We start from the raw sequence: 24,398 nt of genomic DNA on the forward strand, positions 1-24,398 counted from the left end.
AAAATCAAAGGAGAATGAAGCTCAGATTTCAAAATTTAGAGTCAACATTTCCAGGAACTCAGCCCCTCTGTAAAGAGCAAGGTTGCGTATTGGGCACCTACTGTATACCAGGCACTTTACATACAGTATACCATTAATTCATCCAACACATATTTTTTGAGTGCCTACTATGTGCCAGAAACATGATCCTCATAATTTATTAACACCATTTTACAGAAAAGGAATTCCTCTCATCCTTCTCAAGTTTACCTCCTCAAAGAGGTCGGCCTGGACCACCATGGAATGTTGCCTTCCCTCTTCTCCCCAATGTCTCAATTTGTTATTAGGTTGGTGCAAAAGTAATTGTGGTTTTTGCCATTGCAAGTGATGGCAAAAACCGCATTTACTTTTCCACCAACCTAATAGTTATTTTCCATCAGAGCCCCACTGCATCTGCAATTATTGCTGCTTTACTCGCTTGGCTAGTTTGCATTGATCTCTCCTCACTAGTATACAGGCTCCAGGAGAGCAGGGACCATGCCATTTTTGCCCAAACTTATGCTTCTTTAGTGCCCAGCAACTCATCGGACACAAAGGAGGGGTTGATTAAGTACTGGGGGAATTATGAATGGGGATGGGAGAAGTTCAGAAAGTTCTTAAGGTCACACAGCTGGGAAGTGAGTGTCAGGATTCAACCCAGCCCTGCATTTATAGACTGCCATCTTCCTCTATTTGTGTCCATTCTTCTTTCTTCCTTCTCCACCCTCTTGCTCTTCCTTTTCAGGGGAATTACTAGAGAAACAACCCCCTGACTCTTGGAACCAGAAAGTCTCCCTCAGCGGAGGTACTGTGTCAGTGCCCAATTGAATGAAGCCACTTCAGTGAGGGTGGGGGCCTGTTGATCAGCAAACAGCTAACTTAGCCAGAACTTCTCCCTGCACCTCTGACCGCCTACCCCTGCTCCTTACCCACCTACTGAGGCTGTCTCAGTGGTCAAGGGCTAGATCAGGCCTAGAGTGCTGGGGTCTGAGTCTCAGCTTCCCTTTTCTTAGTGGGCCTTGGACGCAATCCCTTACGACTTTGAGATTCGCTTTCCTCCCATGTAGAACGATAATAAAAAGTGGTACTAATTTCACGAGCTTTAATAGAATTGAATGTGAGCCCAGCGCTTGGCACAGGGCAAGTGCCCCATAAAATGGCAGTTAGGATTAAAATCGAGGATGCGGGGTGCCGGGGGCGGGGGCCCAGGCAGGAGCTGAGGTTTGTGTGGAGCGGCGAAGTGGGGTGGCGGCGCTTTTAGCTTTGACTTCTGATCCCCCGAAGCGCTCTGGGGTCCTTTGGGCCCCACCCCCACCCACTCCACCGGCGGGTCTTGGGCTCCGAACCGAGGGCGCCCCGCGCACCGAGCCGTTGCGTTTGAAACCCACAGAAAGAATTCCCCCGCTCGACGACGGCGAGGGCGTGGGAGCTGCTGGCAGGCACACTGGTGGGAGCTGCCCGGCCCAGCCTGCCTTGCCGAGTCAGCGCGCTCTTGAGCCGTTGGGCCCTTCCCGGTGCCCACCTGGCAGCGCGGCGCGGCCGGGGCGGGGGTCTGCTGGGGGCCGGGGACTGAGGGCCGTGGGCCCATCCACAGACGCCTCACTCCTTTTTTCCGGGGGCGGCAGAGCAGCAGCGGGAGACCGGGAGCAGCAGGGGTAGGGCGAGAGAAAAGCAGGAACTGGGCCGGGGGTGGGGGCCGGGCCGTTGGCGCTCGCTCTGCGAGGGGTCTCCCTGGGAACGCCCAGGCGAGCGTCTCCTGCGGGGCCCCGCCCCCCAGTGCCTACCATGGTGCCAGGCCCGCACCCAGTCCTCCGCGTGGCTTAGCGAGACAGCATGGGCTGAGCCCAGGCGCCGCAGGGTGTCACGGCGGCGTCGCAAGGGGGCAGTGCCAGGGGCTGTGGGGAGAGCCACCCCTCCCCTTCCAGCTGTTCCCAGATGTCATTCTGCCCGCCCAGGCGCCTAGTTCCTGAGCTCCGGGGCATTCCGCCGTTCCTAAGCTACTGGTTTTTGTTGACTTCTAAATATTTTCTTCTAAGGGAGCGGGGGAGGGGGGCAAAAGTCAGGAAAGAGCAAATAAAAACAAATCAAAATAAGCCCTCCCCTCCCCAAAAGAAAGCTGTCCTCCACCCACCCCTCCCACACAAATAGAAGGCCTCTGAACCTAACCACCTTGCTGGAGCGAAAGCCAGAGAGAACGGACCCACTTCTGCCAAGCCCCATCCTCATCGCCCTTTCTGGTGAATTAGGGGTGGTGGTGAATGTCTTCTAGCCCTGGGTGGACAGAAGGGCTTCCAGAAAGAAAGGAGGAGGATGGCCAGTGGGAATGGGCTTCCTTCATCCTTGGCCCTGGTGGCCAAGCGCCCCTGCGCCCTGGGCCCATTCCCCAGATACATCTGGATCCACCAGGACACACCCCAAGACAGCCTAGACAAGACTTGCCATGAAATCTGGAAGAGAGTTCAAGGCCTGCCTGAGGCCTCACAGCCCTGGACCTCCATGGAGCAGCTCCCTGTCCCTGTGGTTGGAACTCTAAGAGGCAATGAGCTCAGCTTTCAAGAAGAGTAAGTACCCCCCTACTCCGTTGGCAGCAAGGGAGGAGGGAGGAGATGAAGTCTGACCTTCTGGGGGAATGTTCTGGCCCAGCGTTGAGGCTGGTGAAACCCTAAAGGCTGTATATTGCCCCCTCCATGGTCCTTTGTCCAAGCTTTATAGAAGGGCTGACCAAGGTTCTGAAGTTCCATGGGTGAAGAGTCAGATTAGGGCCATATTCCAGGCTGCCTCTTCACCAGCCCATTAAGCAGACATTTCTCACCCTAAACACATGTGAATCTGAGGTCCTTGAAAAACCACCGTGGCCAAAGCTAAGGGTTATATGGCTTGTGGCTTGCCCCAGAAGCAACTAGAAGATCCTTCCCCTCTCCCACCTAAAGGCTAGGCATTCACATGGATGAGTCTGATGGTTTTAAATCACATCTGGAATTCCCTAATACAGGGAGCAGCTGTCCCATTCAGCCTCCACAGAAGCTGCTGCAAGAGCACATATCAAAATATTTACTGGGAAGGCACTGACATATTCAGAGGACATAATAGAAAATTAAAGTGCGGGGAAGATGGCTGTAAATAGCCCGTTTCCGGGATGGGAAATCCTGTGTCTGGGAAACACAGAGCTAAGTGTTTCTCCATCAGGGCAAAGTTGGGCAGATATTGTTGAGGGTGGATATTCGAAAGGAAAGGAAGGAGCAGAGAGGAAAAAGGGACCTCATTAGGAAAAGAAAGTAAATCTGCTGTGGTTATTAATACCGCCGTTGAGCACTTATTTCACGTTTTGCATCTTCAAAGTGGACTATAAACTTAATTAGTGTTCCCAGAGTCCCTATGAGGCAGGTATTAGTGTCCCCATTTTACAGATGGATTAAGTGTTAATAATTAAGAGCTAATTAAAGACTAACCGATAATTAAGTGTTGCCTGCTCCAACACATGCTACAGCTCAGTTCAGAGATGCTCTGGAGTTGGGGAGCCATTCAGGCATTTATCAGCTGCCTCGGGTTTCAGGGATGCCCAAGCAAAAGCTAAGAAGAAAAGCTAAGTGTGACTGACACCCAGCTCTGCACTACCTGCCGTCCCTCTGTGGGCTCGTTTACTTACTGCAGATGAAGGTGGAAGGCACTTTGGCTAGTCCTACCTCCCTGCCCTGTGCTCAGCTTGACAAAGCTCAGACAGGAATGGCCCATCTACAGCTAAAATCCTGCTGTCAGGCCCTTCAATGGCACTGAGCCCTTCTCCCCTGCTCATTGCCATCTGCTCTGGGACAGGGCCGTGGCAGGAGGGCCCAAGGGGCTGTGCTCTGCTCTCAATGGCCAAGGAGCTGATTGTCCACTTCGTGGACCAAGGGTCAGTAGCAATTTCCAGTAGATGGCACCCTCTTTGCCAGGTCACACGGAGTTAATGGAGACAGACTCGACTTCCAGTCTGCACTTGGCTGAAAATTGAACTGGTGCACCTTTGGCCAGCTGCTTAACTCCATTTGGCCTTTACTTCCTCATTTGCAAATTGAGGATGATATGCACTGCCTTGTCCACCTCAGAGTTGATAATGAGGATCCAGTGTGATGGGAGACAGGGAAATGAAAGATGCATTATACAAATCAGGCTGCCCTTAACATGTACTTCTTCAGGTTGGGATTTGTTGTTGTTGTTGTTGTTGTTGGCTTCAATCTGGGGTTCACACTATGCTCCATATACCTCAAGGTGCTTCAGGGGTCACTGTGGAGTCAAGTGGGCTGGTTTCTGGGCCCCAAAATCCATTTCAGCCAGAGCTGTTTAGCTTTTATCAGTTTTACTTACTGGAGTTCTGAGTAGGGCTGAATTTGAAAAACATGTTTCTGCTCTTGGGAAAAGAGATAGGAAACCAATGACTTAGATGAATAAATGATATCCTAATTGTCAACCATATAGAACACAATGAGCTATTCTTAAAATAAAGGCGGTGTGCTGGTGGAGTCAGAGAACTCTGGTTTCAGATTCCATTTCAGCCCCATGCCATTTGAAGAATTTGTTACCATTTAATTTATCTAAACTTTGGTTTCCTCATCTGCCAAATGGAGATTAATACTACACATTGTGTAGGGTTGTTGGAATGATTAAATGGGATATTTAAATATTTATGGTAATAATTCAGATTTGTAAAAATTTCTTGCAATTCAGATGTGATCATTTCTTTAAGCTCTACAATTATTGCATGAGGTAGGTACTCTTTTAAACTTTCCATCTTTTTTTACTTTTTACTATGCAAATTTTCAAACACATAGAATAATACAGTGAATATCTATGTGTCTATCACTGAGTTTCAATAATTATCACATTGTGCCATTCTGGTTTCAATTGCTACCCCCACCCCTCCATTTATAAGTGAAATTACTTTTACAGATAACGTGGCTGAGGTTTGGAGGGGTTAATTTCTTTGCCCAAAGTCCTACAGTTAGGAAGTAGTAGAGTTTCAGAAATGAAACCCAAGACCGCCTTGGCCCTGAGGCAATAATGTCAGCTGTCCTGTCTTAGAATCTGGGGCATCTTTGAATAGTCAAAATAGTTGGGAGTCCCATGTACTGAATGATCACACACAGAGTGAAAAGCCAGGGAGCTGTTCTTATTGTTTCTAGAATGCCTTCAGGTGCACAAGACATCTCCCAGCTGGTCCTTCTGCTGCTTAATTTGTAGACCTGGTTTTGGTGGTGTTTTCTTGTACTGGGGTAGATAGGTAAGTGCATTCTACCATTCTTTTTGGCCAGAATTTGTTTTTCTTGACTCTGTACCTATTTATCATAGGAACACAAACATTTCAAATTTGAAAGAGATTTTTGAAGCCATCTTCTGCTGCTTGAATCCCCTCCTTAGTGTCCCTGTCAAATGGTGCACTTGTACCACTTGTACAGTTTCTCAGATGGGGAGCTTACCACTTCCCTTTGCTGCCCCTTCCCTTGCTATGAACCCCCTCAAAAGACCATTTGCTTTCTATCACTGAAATATGTCTCTATCAAACTAATTCCCATTGATCTAGATTCTGCCTTTAGTACTCCAAGACAAATCTATCTCCTTTTTCTTTCAATACCCATTTAGATAGTGAAAGACAGCAAGACAGCAACAATATTCCTCCCAGAATGTTTTTGTCTCTATAAGCTAATCACCTCTGGTTTTCTAAGTTTCTCCCCATGTGCCAATTTGGTTAGTTTCCTGTACACACTGTTGGTCCTCGTGGCAGTGTAACTTTGAAAGCCAAGTACAGTAATCCAGGGGTGATGCAATCCACGTAGGTTGGATCCTCCCTGTCTGCATTCTGGTTTCTGTTAATGACAACCAATTCTACACTCACTTTTTTCCCCAAGCTGACTTTCACTCTATGGACACCTTTTCAATTTCTTAATTCATTCACTCAATTATTTATTCAACAAATATTTATTAAATATCTACTATATGCTAGAACTCTGTGAAAAACTAGGGGGATGGAGCTGCGAACTCCATTAATCCCTGCCTTCGTAGAGCTCACATTCTAGTACAAGAGAAAAAAGAAGGAAGTAAATACAAAAACTATGATAACTTCGGAATGTGAAAAGAATGGTATTCCCGGTGGAGGAGACCCATAAGAAACACATAAAAATAAACAAGATAATTTCGGTGACAAGTGTGATGATGGAAATAGAGCAGAGGGAAGTGATAGGAAGAGCTCCTTTAGTCTGGGTGTCAAGGAAGGCTTCTCTGAGGAGATGTGATTATCTGGGCTGAGACCTGGGTTCTAAGAAGGAGCCAGTCAAGGGAAGTTCTGGAAAGAGCATCTGGGCAAAATGGAGAACAAGGGCCAGGCGCGGTGGCTAAGGCCTGCAATCCCAACACTTTGGGAGGCTGAGGCGGGCAGAACGCTTGAGCCCAGGAGTTCGATACCAGCCTGGGCAACATGGCAAGACCTCATCTCTACAAAAAATACAAAAATTAGCTGGGCATGGTGGCACACACCTGTAGTTCTAGCTACTCGGGAGGATGAGGTGAGAGGAACACTTGAGCTCAGGAAGGTCGAGGCTGCAATGAGCCAATGGGCCAAGATTGCACTACTGCACTCCAGCCTGGGTGACAGAGTGAGACCCTGTCTCAAAACAAAAACAAAAGGAAGAGCAAATGCAAAGACTGTGAGGTGGGAGTGAGCTTTGAGAGGGACAGCAAGACTGGAGAGTCAGGAGGGATGGAGACATGGTCATGGTATAAGTATAACAGAGACAGGCAGGCAAGGCCTCGGGAGGCCTGGAGGATCACCGTAGGCAGTTCAGATTTTATTCCACATGTTATGGAACACTTTTGCAGGTTTTTAGGAAGGGGTGTAACATGAACAGATTCACTAATGTTTGAATCTCTGTCCAGCTTCTGTGTGGAGACGGTTTGTAAGTGTGTGGGAGAGGAAGTGGGAGGCCTCTGGGAAGAAACTGTCAGAGTCCAGGGGAGCCCTAATGGTGGCAGTGGCTGGGTAGGAGTGACTGCAGTAGGGATGGAAAAAGTGGAGGATTCAATGTATGTTTTAAGATGAGCCAATGGACCTACTGATGATTTGGGTACACAAACAGAGACATTGAAGCTCACTCTCTGCTTCATGCACGAGTTCACTTGACCAACAAGGACAGGGGCATGCATCACTATCAATGTGACTGGGGTGTTGAGACCCAACACTGGCAAACTCAAGGTGGGGACTGTAGGGCCTCAGAGCAAAGGATTCCAACCTGTGGCCCATGGGGTCTCTGAAGTAATTCCCCAAATGCTGAGAGCTGTGGGATGTCTTTCAGGCAAAAGGGTGTACAGAAGCTTTCCTCAGATTTTCAAAGAGGTGTTGACCCCTCCAAGAGGAGAAAACACTAGCCGAGAGCATTAGACTCCAAAGATCTCCAGAGCTGGTTTCTAGTCTAAGACCCCAGCCTGAGTTCTGTGTCTGAGTCTTGTCTTTATCACTCCCATCACCAAGTTTCAAGCTTTTAAAATAATAATGATAATAAAAGAGGCTGTGTATTCCAAGCTTGAGCCCCTGGTTGGACAGTGTGCCATTTACAAAGGTGGCGAAGAAATGGGAGCAATGGGTTTTGGGGGAGAAATCAATCGTTCTGTCTAGTGCTGATTTAACTCCAAAATTTGGTTCAGTTATCTTTTAATTAGTCTTAAGTTTGGGCTCAGAGAATTGTGGCAAGCCACTTATTCAAGGATTACTTATTCATTCATTCCCCTAATCTCTAAAACTTCAAAGCCTCAGAATGAGGTCTTTGGATTTGCTGTTGACTCCATTGCCCTAACTACAGAATGACATTTATTCATTTTTTCATTCATGAATTCATTCAACAAAATCAATTGCCTTCTCAGTACCAGGCCATATGATGGGTCCCAGGGACACAGAGATAAGCAGAACAGAAGCCTTTCCTTAAAGAGCTCCCAGTCTAGTGGGTGGCATGAACACAGATACATCTGACAACAATGACATTCAACAAATATTGCTGGGTGCGCTGGCTCGTGCCTGTAATCCCAGCACTTTGGGAGGCCTAGGTGGGTGGATCACTTGAGGTCAGGAGTTTGAGACCAGCCTTGCCAACATAGTAAAACCCGGTCTCTACTAAAAATACAAAAATCAGTTGGGTGTGGTGGCGGGCGCCTATAATCCCAGCTACTCAGGAGGCTAAGGCAGGAGAATTGATTGAACCCAGGAGGCGGAGGTTGCAGTGAGCCGAGATCATGCCATTGCACCCCAGTCTGGGTAACAAGAGCAAAACTCCATCTCAAAAAAAAAAAAAAAATTAGTATGTACCTATTACTGAAATGTCTGAAAAAAATACAGTGGTGGAAAAGCTGGGGACAGTCTCTGACCTCCTTTGTGAACTTTCAACATCTTGCAAAAGGCAGATCACAACACACCATAGTAAGTGTTCTGGTGATGAAGTGCCAGTGCCATGGAAGCACACTGAGAGGACACGTGACTGAACATAGTACTTGACCACTGGACCGGGCTTGGTACTTAGGGAAGTCTTCCTCTGAGGGAAGCAATCTGAAGCAGTAATGGATGAGACCCCTGCACTGTGTGATGAAAGGTGCGGGTGTAGTCCACTGGTAGCAGGGATGTCATGATAAATAACCGCAAAGGTGTCCATAGTTATGTCCCCTAGCTAGGTCTTGAGAAGAGAGAAAGAACAGCCTATGGAAAGAGCCCGGCAGCAGGTGCAGGGAAAGATGAGAAGTTCCATGGGAGTGAAGTGTCGCATGTGTTAGTGACCGGGGGAAGGTGGCTCGAGCTTGCTGGGTGTGGTTGGCTTCTGTGGATGCTTCCAGGCCCTCTGTCAGCACCCAAGACTTTCCCATTTACCCGTCATAACACATCTGGTCTGCAGAGTGGAAAGGCTTTGGTGGGCATTATTCCAAGCCAGACTCAGGTAGGGAGATAAATCTACCGAAATAAAAGAAATCTGTTTAAGCATTTTTTGAAAAACAGAAGTGGTTTATTGATTGGCAGCTTTCTGGGGGTATTTGTTGCAAGAAGGAAGACTTTTTTGCACTGATTTTGGTAAACTGTCACTGTTGGCTTCCATTGGCTGCTTCTCCATACTGGTGAGCGAGTGATATTTGGGAACCCACTGGGCTTCCTTGCTTGAATTGCTCTCCCAACAAACAACTCTTTGTGCTACTGTTATTTAAACAATTGGATGAACCCGACTTCTCTGGAAAAGTTGCTTGGAATACATAGCCTTTTTTTTTTTTCCTCATAGTTTTTTGTTTTTTATTATACTTTAGGTTTTAGGGTACATGTGCACAATGTGCAGGTTTGTTACATATGTATCCATGTGCCATGTTGATTTCCTGCACCCATTAACTCGTCATTTACCATTAGGTATATCTCCTAATGCTGTCCCTCCCCCCTCCCCCAACCCCACAACAGTCCCTGGAGTGTGATGTTCCCCTTCCTGTGTCCATGAGTTTTCATTGTTCAATTCCCACCTATGAGTGAGAACATGCGGTGTTTGGTTTTTTGTCCTTGCGATCGTTTACTGAGAATGATGTTTTCCAGTTTCATCCATGTCCCTACAAAGGACATGAACTCATCATTTTTTATGGCTGCATAGTATTCCATGGTGTATATGTGCCACATTTTCTTAATCCAGTCTATCGTTGTTGGACATTTGGGTTGGTTCCAACTCTTTGCTATTGTGAATAGTGCCGCAATAAACATACGTGTGCCTGTGTCTTTATAGCAGCATGATTTATAGTCCTTTGGACCTGGTGATGGGAGTGATAAAGACAAGACTCAGATACGGAAACTCAGGCTGATGTCTCAGACTAGAAGCCAGCTCTGAAGATCTTTGGAGTCTAATCTTGGCTAGTGTTTTCTCCTCTTGGAGGGGTCAATACCTCTTTGAAAATCCGAAAAAAGCTTCTGTGCAGCCTTTTGTCTGAAACACATTGTCACATCTCTCAGTATTTGGGAATGATTTCAGAGACCCCATGGGCCACAAGTTGGAACACTTTGCTCTGAGACCCAACCCTTAAGCAAGTGTCCTCCCTCTCTCTTTATTTTACTTTATTTTTTAATTTATTTTTATTTTTTAGATGGCGTCTTGCTCTGTCACCCAGGCTGGAGTGCAGTGGCGTGATCTTGGCTCACTGCAACCTCCACCTCCCGGGTTCAAGCAATTCTCCTGCCTCAGCCTCCCAAGTAGCTGGGATTACAGGCATGCACCTCCACGCCTGGCTAATTTTTGTATTTTTAGTGGAGACAGGGTTTCACCATATTGGTCAGTTTGGTCTCGGACTCCTGATCTCAGGTAATCCACCTGGCTTGGCCTCTCAAAGTGCTGGGATTACAGGTGTGAGCCATTGCACCCAGCCTTTCCCTCTCTTGAGCTTCCCAATGCTGGGTCTCAGCATCTCAGTCCCATTGACACTGATGCACCCCGTTCTTGTTTGTCAGGTGAACTAGTGCTGGCAGACACTGGCCCTTCCCTCCTCCAGCCTGCCACACATCCTGGCAGTCCCCTTTCATGATGGCCTTTGGTGCCTTGCCTCCCTGCTCGTCTCTCCTCTGCCACCCTCACCAGATCTCTTCTCACCGCATTGGGTGCCTTTCCCTCCAGGATGCCCTCCACCCTTTGCCAATTTCATCTTCTGAAGCAGGTCAACAGCACTGTTCAGACATCTCTCATAGCTCCCCATGTCCTCTGGCCCCTTGGGCCTGGTTTTCAGGGGTCTCTGTAGTGGCCCTGCCTCCATCTCTAGAGGCACGTCTTGTTGGTCTCCTGCACATGCTCTATAAACCAACAGGAGCTACCAGCAGGTGCATGTCACCTTGCCTTTGTTCATGTTATTCCACCACCAGGAATGCCCTTCTCCCATATCTCTGTCTATCTAAATCTTATCTATCCTTAAGGACCTAGAATAAGTGTGTTGTCCTCTGAATTCTTTGTTGTTCACATCATTCAATATTTTTCTTTCTCTTTTTCCCACATTCCTCTTTTTAACTGAAATAAACAACTATGTTCCACCTCTTTCCTTTAAGGTGGCCCAGATAACAAAAAATAAGGAGACAGGTGGATTGGAGTTCCAGCACACTTTCTAGCTGTAAGCAAGTTCCCCAAACTTTCAGTGCCCTATTTTCCTCATCTGAAAAAATGGGAAAAATCACAGCGACTATTTCAAGGGATTACTATGGAAGCAAATGAAATGATATATGCAAAGCTCACACAGCACTGGGAATAAGAGAAGGACTCCATGTTCATCATCATCATCACCATTCCACCGTCATCATTGTCATTATCATGGATAAAATAACAGGACATGATTGATATGGGACAAGGAGATTTATATGCCAGGAAACTTAGGCTGAAGGGAAACTACTCAACTGATAACAGCATCTGGTTTGAGATTCTTGGCAGCCAGGGCATAAAGGGAGATCATAGCATTCGGTTTTCGTAACTCATATTGTCTTCTAAGAGAAAGCAGAAGGGGTCATCATAGGAGACAAATGCTTCCCTAGTTCTGAGAACTACATGGGATGGATCTTTTGAGGATGATAGAATGGAAGAATCTGTTCAAAATCAACTCTCTTCTTGATCATCGGCCAGAGGGAAGGACATAGCCCCTTAATCGGGGCTATCAGCCCAGTTCCAGTGTGGGATTCTGATGAGGTGGTGGGCACCTGGCACATACCGTGTGCCGCCTTGTGGCAACAATTCCTCTTCCGCTACTGCACTATGGGCTTCTTAAGGGCAAGGTCTGTGTCTTACTCATCTTTGTCTCCCCAGTGCCCAGCTGAGTTCCTGGCACTTGGTGGCTATGCAGTGGGTATGAATAAATAAGGAAGTGAATGGTGAATGAGCCATAAAACTGCCATCACCCAGAGGTAGCCAGGATCGAAGCAAGGGGTCACAGTCATCAGAGGAAGCACAGAATATCAATAACTGAATACATTGCAGGTTTTTTCCTCCTTCTGTCTTAGGCTGCAGAAAACAGAACTAACATTTTCTTGAGCACCTTATAGGTGCCAGGCTTTATATTTTAATTTTCTGCTTTATTTCACTTTCTTAGCAACCCTTCCCAGTAAATGGTCAATATTACTCCCATTTTATAGATGAGAAAGGTGAAGCTCAGAGAGGTTAAGCAACTTGCCCAGGGTCAATCAGCTCAGAGGAAGCAGAGCAGAGATAAGAGTTTGATGTGGCTTCAAGGCTTGAGTTCTACCCGGAACCACAGGCTCTTCCGAATAGCCCTTCCACGTCTGCCTAGCACCAGGAGCCATGAGTGGTGAAGAAAGATGAATCATGATTAACGTCCCACTTCCCGTGTCCCCCTTTGTAATTTAATTTGATGGTTTCGGGAGCTGTGTCGCAGGTTGTGGGAGCCTGCAGAGACGGGCCACCAGTGGTTTGGTTTAATCCCCTTTTTAATATCTTTGTTGCAACGTTATTTCCAATTCAGCTCCCAAGTCACATTAAAAAAAAAAAACACCTCTTCCTTAGGGTAAGCCTTCCCTTATTAAACAGATTCAAATGAAAAGTTTTAAAGATAATTTGAACAATAAGAATCACTCTGTAGCTCCCAGCCGAAGCCTCTTTATTGCTGTATTTATTCCCTGGTATTTCCTGTCTCATTCCCCAGCTCACTGAATCCATCCACCCACCCACCCCCCACCACCCAACACTTCTAGTTCTTGCCCAACGCACCTGTTCCCTGGAGGGAGAATCAGGTGGAGGACACTGTGGGGAGCAGGGTATCTCACTTCCACCTGACAATATGCCTTCTAAGGCTGTCTTACCTGCCCTAATGAGCAGGAAATTATTGCAAAGCATCTAGAGGGAAATTCTCACCTGGCTGGGTGTCTGCAAGTGCATCATTGCATCAAAACCAGGGTTAAGAAGTGGGATGCGAGATTCTGGGGAAAACGGGGATGCCACAAGTGGAGAAAGAATACCTGCTCAAAATGCAGACACCTTGGCCCCATTCTAGATCAGCTGAATTGCTATTTCTCCAAGGGTGCTCAGGAATCTGTATTTGAAACCAGCACTACAGGTGACTCGTGCATGTGTGTGAAAGGTTCTCTGATACTTTGGAAGGGGGTCAAAGATGACAAAACCTTAGGCTTAAAAGATAACTGTCTGGCACATCTTTGAGAAGGAGGTGTTTCAAAGAAAAGTGTGGAAGGAAGGAAGGAAGGAGACTGATCTTTATTGAGTTCTAAGTGTATGCCAGGGACAATTAAAAAAATTTGAATCTACTATGTGTGAAGCCCTTTGGTAAGAAATTAGATGAACATAAAGTCCAGGCTTGGCACTTAGGGACCTGAGAGATTTCACAGTGTTGCCTTCTTTAAGTCTGGATATCACCATCTCCACTTTGCAGATGAAGAGACCGAGGTCTCCGTGATTTCGCTAATTGTATACCTTTAGTAAACCAGGCTCCTGGCTGTGAATCTGGGCCAGCGGGACTCCAAAGCCTGCAGCCGGGCTTGGCTCTCCCACACCACGCTGTCTCAGTCAGAGCTGCTAACATTTGCATAGCGCTCGTTACAATTTACCGAGTGCTTTCACATTCATCATCTCACTTAATCCTCACTGCGGCCTGGAGGGTGGAGGAGGGCTGGGGGTGGGGAGGCCAAAGCGTTCTCCAGCCCTTAGCTCAGTCCCCTGCCTCCTATCAGGAAAGTCCCAGGAGACAGAGCTTAAGGGTTTTCCAGGTACCTTTGGGACACGGGTTCACAAGCCCTGGTACCGCAACTGAATCAATCTGCAATTTCTCTCAATTGTCCCTTATCCCTAAGCTGAAGGAAGTCAGCCTAGGCCCCCCAGATAGTGAGAGAGGTAGAATCCACCTTCCTTCCCTGTTTTCTTTCCTTCCTGCTGGTTTTCCAAGCAGGAAGGCTACAGTGGTTTGTGTGTTTGTGTGTGTATGTGCATGGGTGTGGTGTGTATGTGTACATGGGTGTGTGCATAGGTGTGCATGTGTATGCATGGATGTGTGTGCCTGTGTGCAGGATGTGTGTGGATGGATGTGTGTGCACGGCTGTTTGTGTGTACATGTGTACGCGTGTGTGTGCACATGGGTGTTTGTACATGGCTGTGGTATATTTGTGTGCATGGCTGTGGTATGTGGGCATGGCTGTGGTACATGTATGCATGTGAGAACGTGTGTATGTGTGCATAGTGTGTGTGCATGACTGTGGTGTATGGTGCATGGGTGTATATGTGCCCGTGTGTGTGTGTGTGTGTGTGTGTGTGTGTGGCTATGGTGTGTATGTGGGGAGAAGGTACCTGGGCAATTCAGTGAATCTTGGATCTGGAGGAGAAGGAAGATGGAGGAAGACACAGGCAGCTTGGCAGAGGTGGCCACCTCCCTTACTTCCACACTGGCAGGGGCCACACTGGGTGCTGTGACATGCACCAGAGAAATAGGTATCTGTCAGAGAACATGGGTCTCTGATCCCTATGCAGACAGGTAGACTCAGAGGTGCCCGCCGGCCTTGGCCTGAGCCAGGGTGGGGCTCCACTGGGGAAGATGCTAAGTTGGACGCCAGAGCCACTGCTTACATGCTAAGAGGCCTCTCCTAGCCTGGGGCCTTTGGTGACCTCCCTTTCCACTCACTGCCACAGCTCCTGCAAGTCCCCATGCTGGACACCTGCCTGTCCACTGGGTTCTGCCTTCTGCTGCCTCATCCTCCTGGCTCTTGGCTGGCTCCTGGCTGGCTCCTGGCCTCTGGCCCTGCCTGAAACTGAGGCTCAGAGAAGGGAAGTGAATTGTAGAAGGTCACCCTTCAGAAAGGACAGAGCTGGGCTTTGAATCCAGGTCTCCTGACTGCAAAGCCCTTGCTCTTTCTCCTTCTTCCACTGTTAGGGGAAGTGGAGGACGGGGTAAGAGGGGAGATTTGGAAGTCACATGGGCCTGGGGCCCAATTCCACCCCAACACTTATTCTCTAGGGTCAATTTGAATACATCTTTTAACCTTCCTGAGCCTCAATTTCCTCTTTCTCAATTGGGAAGGAAGATGCTGTGTATCCCTCGTGGTTGTGGTGGGGACAAGTGCCACCTGTAAAACCCAGCACCTAGCAAGCTCCTCAAAAATACTGATTGAGGGCCCAGTCCCCTCCTGTCACTCCTCTAGATTATCCTGGGAGAAATAACCCTCACCCATGGAAATCAGAGCCTGACACCTCCCTGCCTAAATCTCTCCAGTGGTTTCCCTGTGCCTTTAGAACAAAATTCCTTAGCATCACCTCCAAGGCCTGGCAGATTCTGTCTCCTGCTTTACCTCTAACTTCTCCCCTCCACCTCCATTCATGTGCCCCATCCACTCGAACATCATTCCCAATGATGCACCAAGCTCTTTCCCTCCTCATGGTCTTTGCACATGCTGTTCCCTGTGTCTGACAAGGTCTTCCTTGCATTCATTACCTGGCTAAGTCCTTATTCTCCTTTAGGTCCCAGCTTAAAAGACAAATGTGCAAAGAAGCCTCTTCTGCTCTCCTAACTTAGATACCTATCACTAGCATTCTCATACACAGCATTTCACTGTTGGTTTTCAGAGCAACATAGCTAGTGGTTAAGAGAGAGGCATTGGAGCAAGATTGCCTCAGATCACTGGCTTTGTCCCTTAGTAAGTCTGTGACCACAGGAAAATTACTTAACTTCTCTGTCCCTTGGCTTCTTCATTTTGAAAATTGAGATGACTGTACCTATCTGTGACAGGAAGATTTGATATATAACAAACCACCCCAAAGCTTAGTGGCTGAAAACTATGACATATTTAGCTCTCATTTCTGCAGTTTGGCAATTTGGGTTGGGTTCAGCTGGGGGGTTCTTCCGCTGTGGACTGGGCTTGGCTGAACTTGGCTCATGCTCACCTACGCATCTGCACTTAGCTTAGGTCTGGGTTGGCTGATGCAACTTGGAGTTTTCCTCTGTGTAAAGTGTTACCCTGGGCTTGTTCACATGAAGGTTGCAAGTCCCAAGAGAAATAAGAAACTAAGCCCTAATTCCCAAACACTTTTCAAGTCTCTACGTCTTACAAATTAGGATGAGAGGGAACTACCAAAGAGTATGGATACAGGAGGTTGTGATAAAATGGGGGCCATTACTATTATTAGTCTACCACACTACCCCACTGGGGCTGTTGGGGGATAAAAAGGAGAGTTTTGCTTGTAAAATGCTTAGCACAGTGCCTGGCTTGTTAATTAGCACTAAATAAATAATTAACCATTCTTATTATTTTGTGAAAAGGACCTGAGGCTTTGACATATTAGGTAGCTTCCTTTAGGACAGCCCTCCCCTTGACACTCCCACCCCCATTAAACGGTGGGGATTTGAATCTAGTTTCCACCTCTCTCCAGGGACTGACCTCTTAACTAGTATGCTGTGCTGCTCCACCCACATAGACACATAATGGCAGAAACTCACCCAAAGCCATGAGGTCAGTCTGCAGATGGCCCACAATTCAAGCCCAGGTCTGTGCCCGACCCCAGAGCCCTCCACTTCACTCTAATCTGCCAGGTTGCCTTGGGTACTGTGTTTGTCATTGGTCTAAAATTTCATAGCTGGAAGAAAATATTTGTTTTGGTATCCTCCTCCAGCACTAACAATTTTCTGCTTGCATTTTTCTGTTGTTTGGCTCTGATGAATAGCAGTTTTCATCTTTGCTCTGTGTTATCACGTACACAGAACTGCTGTTGGGGAGCTAACAGCATGCTTGCTTAGTCATTATTCTGAGAAGGGGTGCCAACCAGTCAATAGCCTTTATTTTTGTATAACTCTGTACACCACAAATGCAGAAATAATGCACAGCATCTGAGTATGTCGCCACCATTGGACAACTATCATTTCTGGAGATGGGCAAAGCAGAGGCGGCGCCACGTGGAGCTGGAGCCGCAGAACTGATTCTGACTTACTTCTTTTGTCAGCAGCCCAGGAGCTGGGTTAACCTCCCCGAATGGTTCACTGTGATAGAGTCTGTGATAGATTAGGTGGTTTTTACCAACCCCAAAGAGAAAGCAAACAGCACGAGAGAGATGCCAGGACTGGCAAAACTTGGGGGGAAAAAGGTAGATTGCAGGAAATGGGGGTGAGCAGGCCTAACCGTGAACCCAGCAAAGGGGTGGGGTGCCCAAAAAATCTTTCTGTGAGCCCCAAGGTGATTACTCAAGGTCAATGCGGGTTCTGTGTGGGGTCTGCCAAGGGACTGCCTTGCAGAGTTTGGGAGGTCTTAGGACTGGGTCAAGCAGGATGGTTAGTGCCATCTGATCGGCTCACAGGGATGCCAGGCCAGAGATGGGATGTGAGATGGAAGGCCAGAAAATGGAACAAAAGCCAGACAGGTTGCAACCAGCTCTTAGAGGTCTTGGTATGGGTAAAGGCAAGTGAACTTGTTCAGTCCTTTATTCAACAAATCCCGACTGAGCTGGAGTTACGTGCCAAACACTGTTCTAGGTTTGGAGGCCTCTGTGGTGAACAAGATGAAATCCCTGCCCTTGTGGAGTAAAGACACAAGAAGGATACTATTAAAATAGATGATGGCAATCAATGTTGTGAAGAAAATAAACAGATTGATGGAGTAAGGTGGGGGAGGGACACTTTTAAACAATAGGCAGGAAAGGCTACTTTGAGACTGTGACACTGGAAGGGAGGCCTGAATGATGAGGAGGAGCCAGTCAAGGGACACTGGGGGGTTGTAGGGAGAAGCATTCCATAGGAAGTGCAAAGACCCTCGGGCTGGAATGAACTTAGCATTTCAAGGGGTAGATAAAAGCCCAACATGGCTGGAAGAGGGAGGAGATGGGGCCAATTTGCGTAGTGCTCTGGGCATCATAAAGGAGTCTGGATTTTATCCTGTGTGTAATGAGAATCCACAGGAGGATTTTCAGCAGGGAATGGTTTGATCTGGGTTCTGAGAATGTCCTAGCTCTGCAGGCACATAGTTTTCTAGAATAAATAAGAACAAGCAGATCTTGTTTTCTTGAAGTGGAGGGGCATGGTGGGAGGAGACCCTGAATCAGGGACTTTTAACTATATGGTGAATCTCGATGGCAGCGAAGTGTTTGATAAAGGCTCTTGGGAGGGAATGGAGATGGGATGACAGTGATGGGGTTGATTTATTCCCCCAAAATGTTGATCCAGGATTACTGTCAGGTTGGGAGGAGAGTCTCCGGTAGTGTCCCTGAGGCTCTGCCCCAGACTCTCTCCTATTCAACATTTCTATTTGTAAATTGGCTGAAGACTCAGAAGATGTGCTCATCAGACATGCAGCTGACATGGAGCTGTCAGGGACAGCTAATGCCACAGATGACAGGCTCAAGATTCACTGTGATGATCCTCCACAGGCTGGAGTGATGGGACGAAACCAGCAATATTCCTGATTGCATTCAGATTGGGGACCAAAGCCCGGCCAGGGATCAGGGAGACCTTGCTGGATAACAATCTCCTGAAAGGAAACCCAGGCTGGGGGTGGGGAGGAATTAGTGGAGGCAGCTGGACCCAGCCAAGTCCCTACATCAGCTTCTTCCCTCTGTGGAAAGGCCCTTAGCCTTTCAGGGTCATTCTTCCCATATGTAAAGTGGGGATGATCCTGGCTACTGCCCAGGCATATGGGGAGGATTAAATATGAACACATATATGGATGACTGGCTTCCTATCTGGCCCATAGTAGGCTCACGGCAAATGCAAGGGAAATACGAATTTGTAGAGGCCGGCAAGAGAAGAATGGATATCCTGCGGCAACCTTTCAAGGGCACGTGGCAGGGCTCACAGCCGGGGCAGGCCCCTATGTTCTTGGCACACCAATGCCAGCTTTCTAAGAGCCTCATTGGTTCCTGCGGTATGTAGAGGAGAATGGCCTGGAGGGGTCGGTTCTGGAAGCCATATCCCCTGAAAGCCACCATGAGTTCAGAATGGAGACAAGGAGGTGGTTGCAGCTGGCGGGGGACATGAATGTTTCCTTAAACACCACAAAGGCTGCAGTGTGGGAATGAATGGGGAAGATGCTTTCTTCATTGCTCTGGATGCCTGTGAGGAGAAGTTGTGCAGAGGCACATGTGGGAGCATCATAACTGAGATCTAAACATTGATAATTACATTATAATAATTATGCTGCGAGCATTTCTCAAGGGCCCACCATGTACCCGGCTTGTGCTAAGTGTTTTGTACAACTTATAGAATGCTCACAGTCTAACCTCGACAGATGAGGAATACAAGGTGTAGAAGGCAGCTCTTGAGAGGCAGAGCAGGGATTCACACTCAGCCCCTGCTAGTTCCTGTCTGCTAGCCTGGCTTCAGGCTGGGGAGGGCAGGAGTGACCTCCCAGGTGCTGAGAAGGGACCATCATGGGGTGTTTTTTGGTACAGGGATCTCAGGTCCCTGTGGGGCTTCTAGAAGCTACTTTGAGTATGTGTGTAATATTTGTATGAAATAAAGCAGAAAGCGAATACAGACAAATAGAATGACTAGTATGTGATGACCCTATGTAACCATTACCCGGCTTTAGCAACGATTAACATATGGCCAATCTTGTTTCATCTGTTACTCCCTCTCTCTTCCTTTCCCTCCTCCTGCTGGATTTATTTTAAAGGCATTCCCAGGCATCATTTTCTCTGTAAATAGTAGGTATCGCTAAGAGATAAGGACTCTTTGTTGTTGTTAGGCATAACCACAACACCATTATCACAATTTTAAAAATGGACCTAATTGTACTGTGTCTTTCTAATTCAGTGAAGCTATTGGTGTATGGCTTGCTTTGCAAAGTATTTGGGGAGGGGAGGCAAAAACTAGTCCTTCAAATGTCTGACTCCTGTGACTTGAGACTCACCTGTTCCTTTTGAGGTGGATGAAGAGGAAGAAGAGGAGGGGGATCTAAAACTTGAGACTGTGGATTGGCAGCCCCTTTATTCTGATTGTTCTCAGGGGACTCACCCGGGAAAGTGAGGCCTATTTATAGGTCTAAGTCTAGACATGGGAAGGAGGCAAAGGAAGGGAATAGGTGACAAGTCAGGGAAAGGGGACCGAAGAGAGATTGGAGGGAAAGAGAAAATAATAGACAGTGATCTTGCTGCACACATAGCTCCAATGGCCCTCCAGGAGCTGGCCAGGACCAGCCCACATTAGCTAATGCTCACAGCCGACACTGACTGAATGTTTCCTGTGCACAGGGCACTGTGCTGAGCTCACATACCAGTGACCTCGCCCAGTGCTCCCAACCATCCCATGAGGCGGGTGAGGTTAGGTGTCACACCCATTTTACAGGGGAGGACACTGAGGTTCCAGGGTCTGACATGAAAAGAGCAGTGGTGCCTGGATTCCATGTGGGGGTAGAGAGGCTCATGTTCAAGAAGTTCAAGAAGTCCAGCTGTCTTGGCTGCTGGACTATTGGTACATTCCCATGTCTTTTTTTTTTTTTTTGAGATGGAGTCTTGCTCTGTCGCCCAGGCTGGAGTGCAGTGGCGCAGTCTCGGCTCACTGCAAGCTCCGCCTCCCAGGTTCACGCCATTCTCCTGCCTCAGCCTCTCCAAGTAGCTGGGACTACAGGCGCTTGCCACCACGCCCGGCTAATTTTTTGTATTTTTAGTAGAGACGGGGTTTCACTGTGGTCTCGATCTCCTAACCTCGTGATCCGCCTGCCTCGGCCTCCCAAAGTGCTGGGATTACAAGCGTGAGCCACCACGCCCAGCCCATTCCCATGTCTTTAGTACATAGCTCTTCCCCAAGCTCCCTGAGCACCCTGGGCTACCAAGTCTTTGCCTCAGGACTCATCAGGACCCAGCGACTAAAGGTTTCCTGTCTGGCACAATAGGAACCCTCTAAGACTGTAGACTGTGTCCGTTCTGATTGACTGTTAAATGCAGTGACTACTCCCCTGGGTCTGTGTATGGTGACATGTGAATTGTGTGCCCGCCTGTTTCTGTTCGTGTGTGTGTGTGTGTGTGTGTGTGTACGTTTGTACACAATGAGCATTGAGCATTACCAGGAAGGCATGGACCCTGCTGGAAGCATTCCACGGTCACCGTTTTGGAGACTCATCATGCCCTCTGAGAGGCTGGCCAGAGCTGGAATGTGTGCTGGGCCTCCAGACTGTAAAGCCTAAGCCACAGCAGCTGAGCTCCCCTATGGGGCTCCTTGATTTTTTTCCCTTGGGTCTTCTTCATCGTCTTCTCCTTCAGCGCTCCCAGGATAGAAGGCTGAGCAGTTTCCAGAATGCTTGGTGTGGGCCACCTCATCCACCTCTCATAGAAGCCCCTTAAGTAGGGACAGCAGATGGTTCTAGGCTGGTGGCTCTTGTCCTCCTGGGTGCCTGCTTGCCAAGAATGCTGGTGAGGTGGGCGAGGCCACCGGTCAGGCCAGTAGGATTGCAATCCTCTCTACACCTGGAGAGAAGTGGCATCGAGGAGCCTAGAAGCCGGGAGACCATCAGGTGCTATCAGACAGGTGCAGACCAGCAAGGGTGCAGCGGAGGACCCAGGGTCCAAGGTGCAGGTTGAGGCCAATATTTAGGTTTGGGAAGATCCCGGTGAATCAGTGCAGGGATCTCCCAGCTGCTGGTGCTGCGCATGAAGTGAGGCCCACTCCAGAGGCTGTGATTGGGTCAGAGGCCATGCCAGAGTGAACACGAGTATCCAAGAGGCCGCTGTATGAGATCCAGGGGCGGGGACCAACCAAGGCTGACAGTGGTGTAAACATGAGGGCTGACCTTTGAATCACCCGTACTCTATGCCAGACACCATTCAAAGTGCTTTGCACCTCTATGATACCCCAAGTAATGAGAGGAGGAGACAGAATACCAAGATGCTGAACAACCTGCCCAGGGTCACACCGATGGGAATTGACTGGGTCAGGGTGTAAGCTTAGGCTGTCCACTCCACCATTCTGCAGTGAGGTGATAGGGGCTGCGCTACGCTCCTGGAGGCTTCCCAGGGCTCAGCCCCAGCACCCTAGACTCCGCACTTAGAGCTGTTGGCTCGCTCCTGACCCCTTTGCTGCTGGGCAAAATTCCCCAGTGAACCCCTTATCTGGTCTTTCATTGCTTCAGGTTCTGAGCATGAAGAACAGGGAGGAATGGACTAGAATTAAGGCTCAGTGAGGCTGTGACTTGCCCCAGCTCACTCAGCAAGGTTGTTGGGAGAGGATCCAGGTTTCCCCATTTTTCAAAACCATGCTCTCAGTGCTGTGTCCTATGGCTGTGGTATAGGACCCTCTGGGGGTCCACTGTGTCTGCTGGGTTATCTTACCTGGAAGTGTGTTTTTGTCATGTTATGCATCCATCTCCCTTTTCTGGGGCCTGTGTCCTTCTGCAAAGCCACGCCTTGGTGAGCTGGCACTAACACCGTCTATCTCTCTGACCCATTTCCAGAGTTCTGGAGCTCGGCAGTGGCAAAGATGAGATCTCCTTCTTGGTGGAACAGGAGTTCCTAAGCCTCACCAAAGAGCACTCGATCCTGGTCGAAGAGAGTTCTGGGGAGCTGGAGGCACCCGGCAGCTCTCCCGAGGGGACCAGAGAGCTAGCTCCCTGCATTCTTGCCCCTCCTCTAGCGGCAGGTAGTCATGAGCACCCCAGAGCCGCCATCATTGTCGGAGACAAGCTTCTGAAGCAGAAGGTGGCCATGCCCATTATCAGCAGCAGGCAGGACTGTGATTCTGCCACGTCTACTGTCGCAGACATTCTGTGTGCCACCAAGGTCAAGAGCAGCAAGGGGACAGAGGACAGGGGCTGCATCCTAGGTGTCTCCGACTTGGAGGTCAGCAAGCTTCTGTCCCAGTTCCCGCTGAAGTCCACTGAGACATCCAAGGCCCCTGACAACAAGAGGGTGCTGGACAAGACAAGGGTCACCAAGGACTTCCTACAGGACAACCTGTTCAGTGGCCCTGGAGCCAAGGAGCCCACAGGGCTGAGCCCATTTCTGCTGCTGCCTCCCCCACCTCCTCCTGCACCCCCTGACAAGCTCCCTGAGCTCCCTGCTCAGAAGAGGCAGCTTCCAGTGTTTTCCAAGATCTGTTCCAGGCCCGAGGCTGACCCTGCTGTGGAGAGGCACCACTTGATGGGTGAGTGGGGCTGGAACTGGGGTAGAGCGGGTCTGCAAGGAGAAGGTCCTTCCCAGGACGCCAGTCAGGGCTGCAGCATGTACATAAAGCATCTTCGTGCAAAGCAAGACAAAGCAGCCTCTTTGGTGGGTACAGCCCTGAGGGATGGGCTGTTTCCAACCCCTACAGGCTTATTTTGCTGGGTGCCCCTGTGCAGGGCACAGCTTTTGTAAGCAAACCCAGAGGGCCTGATCTCAACATACTTTGAGAAGAGAAATAGGCGCCATGTAGTAATTGGCTTAACTTTGGAATCAAACGGGTGTCCAGAGTACATTGAAGGAAGTGTTTACCTTAGCTGGGTTCAGGGCGAAACTACAGCATGGGGATGCCAAGACGTATAGAAGAGAAATTTGATTGGTAGCTGGGGTCATTTGGCATCTATCTCATGGAGGTAGCTTTTCTGGACATGAGGTCTGGTCCTCCCTCTCTGGGGGGGTAGCGGGTAGATGCGTAAATTATCCAGGCATAGTGCAGACTGTTGACTCTGGGATCTGTTTCCTGGGACTTACTTTATTGAGGAGCTCACATTCTTCCCAGGAAAGCCAGCCACCTCCCAAGCTTCTCCTACTTTATGCCCAGGATTCTGTGTGTTGTTCTGATCTAACCAGTCAGACTATATGGTTCCAAGAAGGTAGGCTGACGGCCATGGCCATTGCCTAGGGTCAGCAGTCACTAAGAGAGTGATCATACTCATGTTAGCCAAAAGAACAATTCCCTCTGGGCTATGAGCGTGGGTGGGTAACTGAGAGACACCCGCATTGGGAGGGTCCAAATTAATCTACCTGAGAAAATAAGAGCAAAGTCATCCTGAACATTCTGTGTCCTGAGCATTGCAGAAAGGCCAAGGAATCAGAGCTGTGGATAGCAAGCTGAACTCTGCGTCCTGGACAGGCTTCTAGGAGCCAGAGGGCTTTACGATGAGGAGCTATAGGAGAGAGACGGTTGAGCTCTTCCCAGAGAGGAGAACTTCCTCCTACCTCTTTTCCAGGAGGGACCCATAGATACTTCCCTGTTGGATGGGGCTGCTGGATTGGAGGCAGTTCTGGCCCCACCCACCCACCCACCATTGGTGCATGTCTGTGTGTACGAATGTGTGGGCAAAAGTGTGCCAAAAGGAGTTTTGAAGGTTTTAGTGTATTTGTTAGAGAAAATGCATGAGTGGTGCATCTAAGCATGCCTGTGTACACATCTGTGCATATGTCTGTCATGTGTGTACTTGTGTACGTGTCACTAAGTCAAAGGAACAGCAGATAGGAATGTGTATATGTCTG

At 48.6% G+C, this 24,398-nt stretch overlaps 1 protein-coding gene across 2 annotated transcripts in view; it reads left to right on the top strand.

Annotated features, from left to right (window-relative positions):
• Positions 1 to 1,376: 1,376 nt before the first annotated feature.
• The window catches only part of CUNH1orf94 (chromosome unknown C1orf94 homolog), a 42,862-nt gene continuing 19,840 nt past the window's right edge, over positions 1,377 to 24,398 (top strand). The window contains exons 1-2 of one of the 2 annotated variants that reach the window (XM_032159056.1): positions 1,377 to 2,579; positions 22,400 to 23,088. In XM_032159056.1, coding sequence (XP_032014947.1) covers positions 2,329 to 2,579; positions 22,400 to 23,088 — 940 coding nt within the window. In that variant the 5' untranslated portion in view covers positions 1,377 to 2,328. The remainder of the gene's footprint in view (positions 2,580 to 22,399; positions 23,089 to 24,398) is intronic. The other variant, XM_058443464.1, reaches the window with a different exon arrangement.

Source organism: Hylobates moloch, unplaced genomic scaffold (assembly GCF_009828535.3).
Source record: "Hylobates moloch isolate HMO894 unplaced genomic scaffold, HMol_V3 SCAFFOLD_8, whole genome shotgun sequence".
NCBI classification, from domain to species: Eukaryota; Metazoa; Chordata; class Mammalia; order Primates; family Hylobatidae; genus Hylobates; species Hylobates moloch.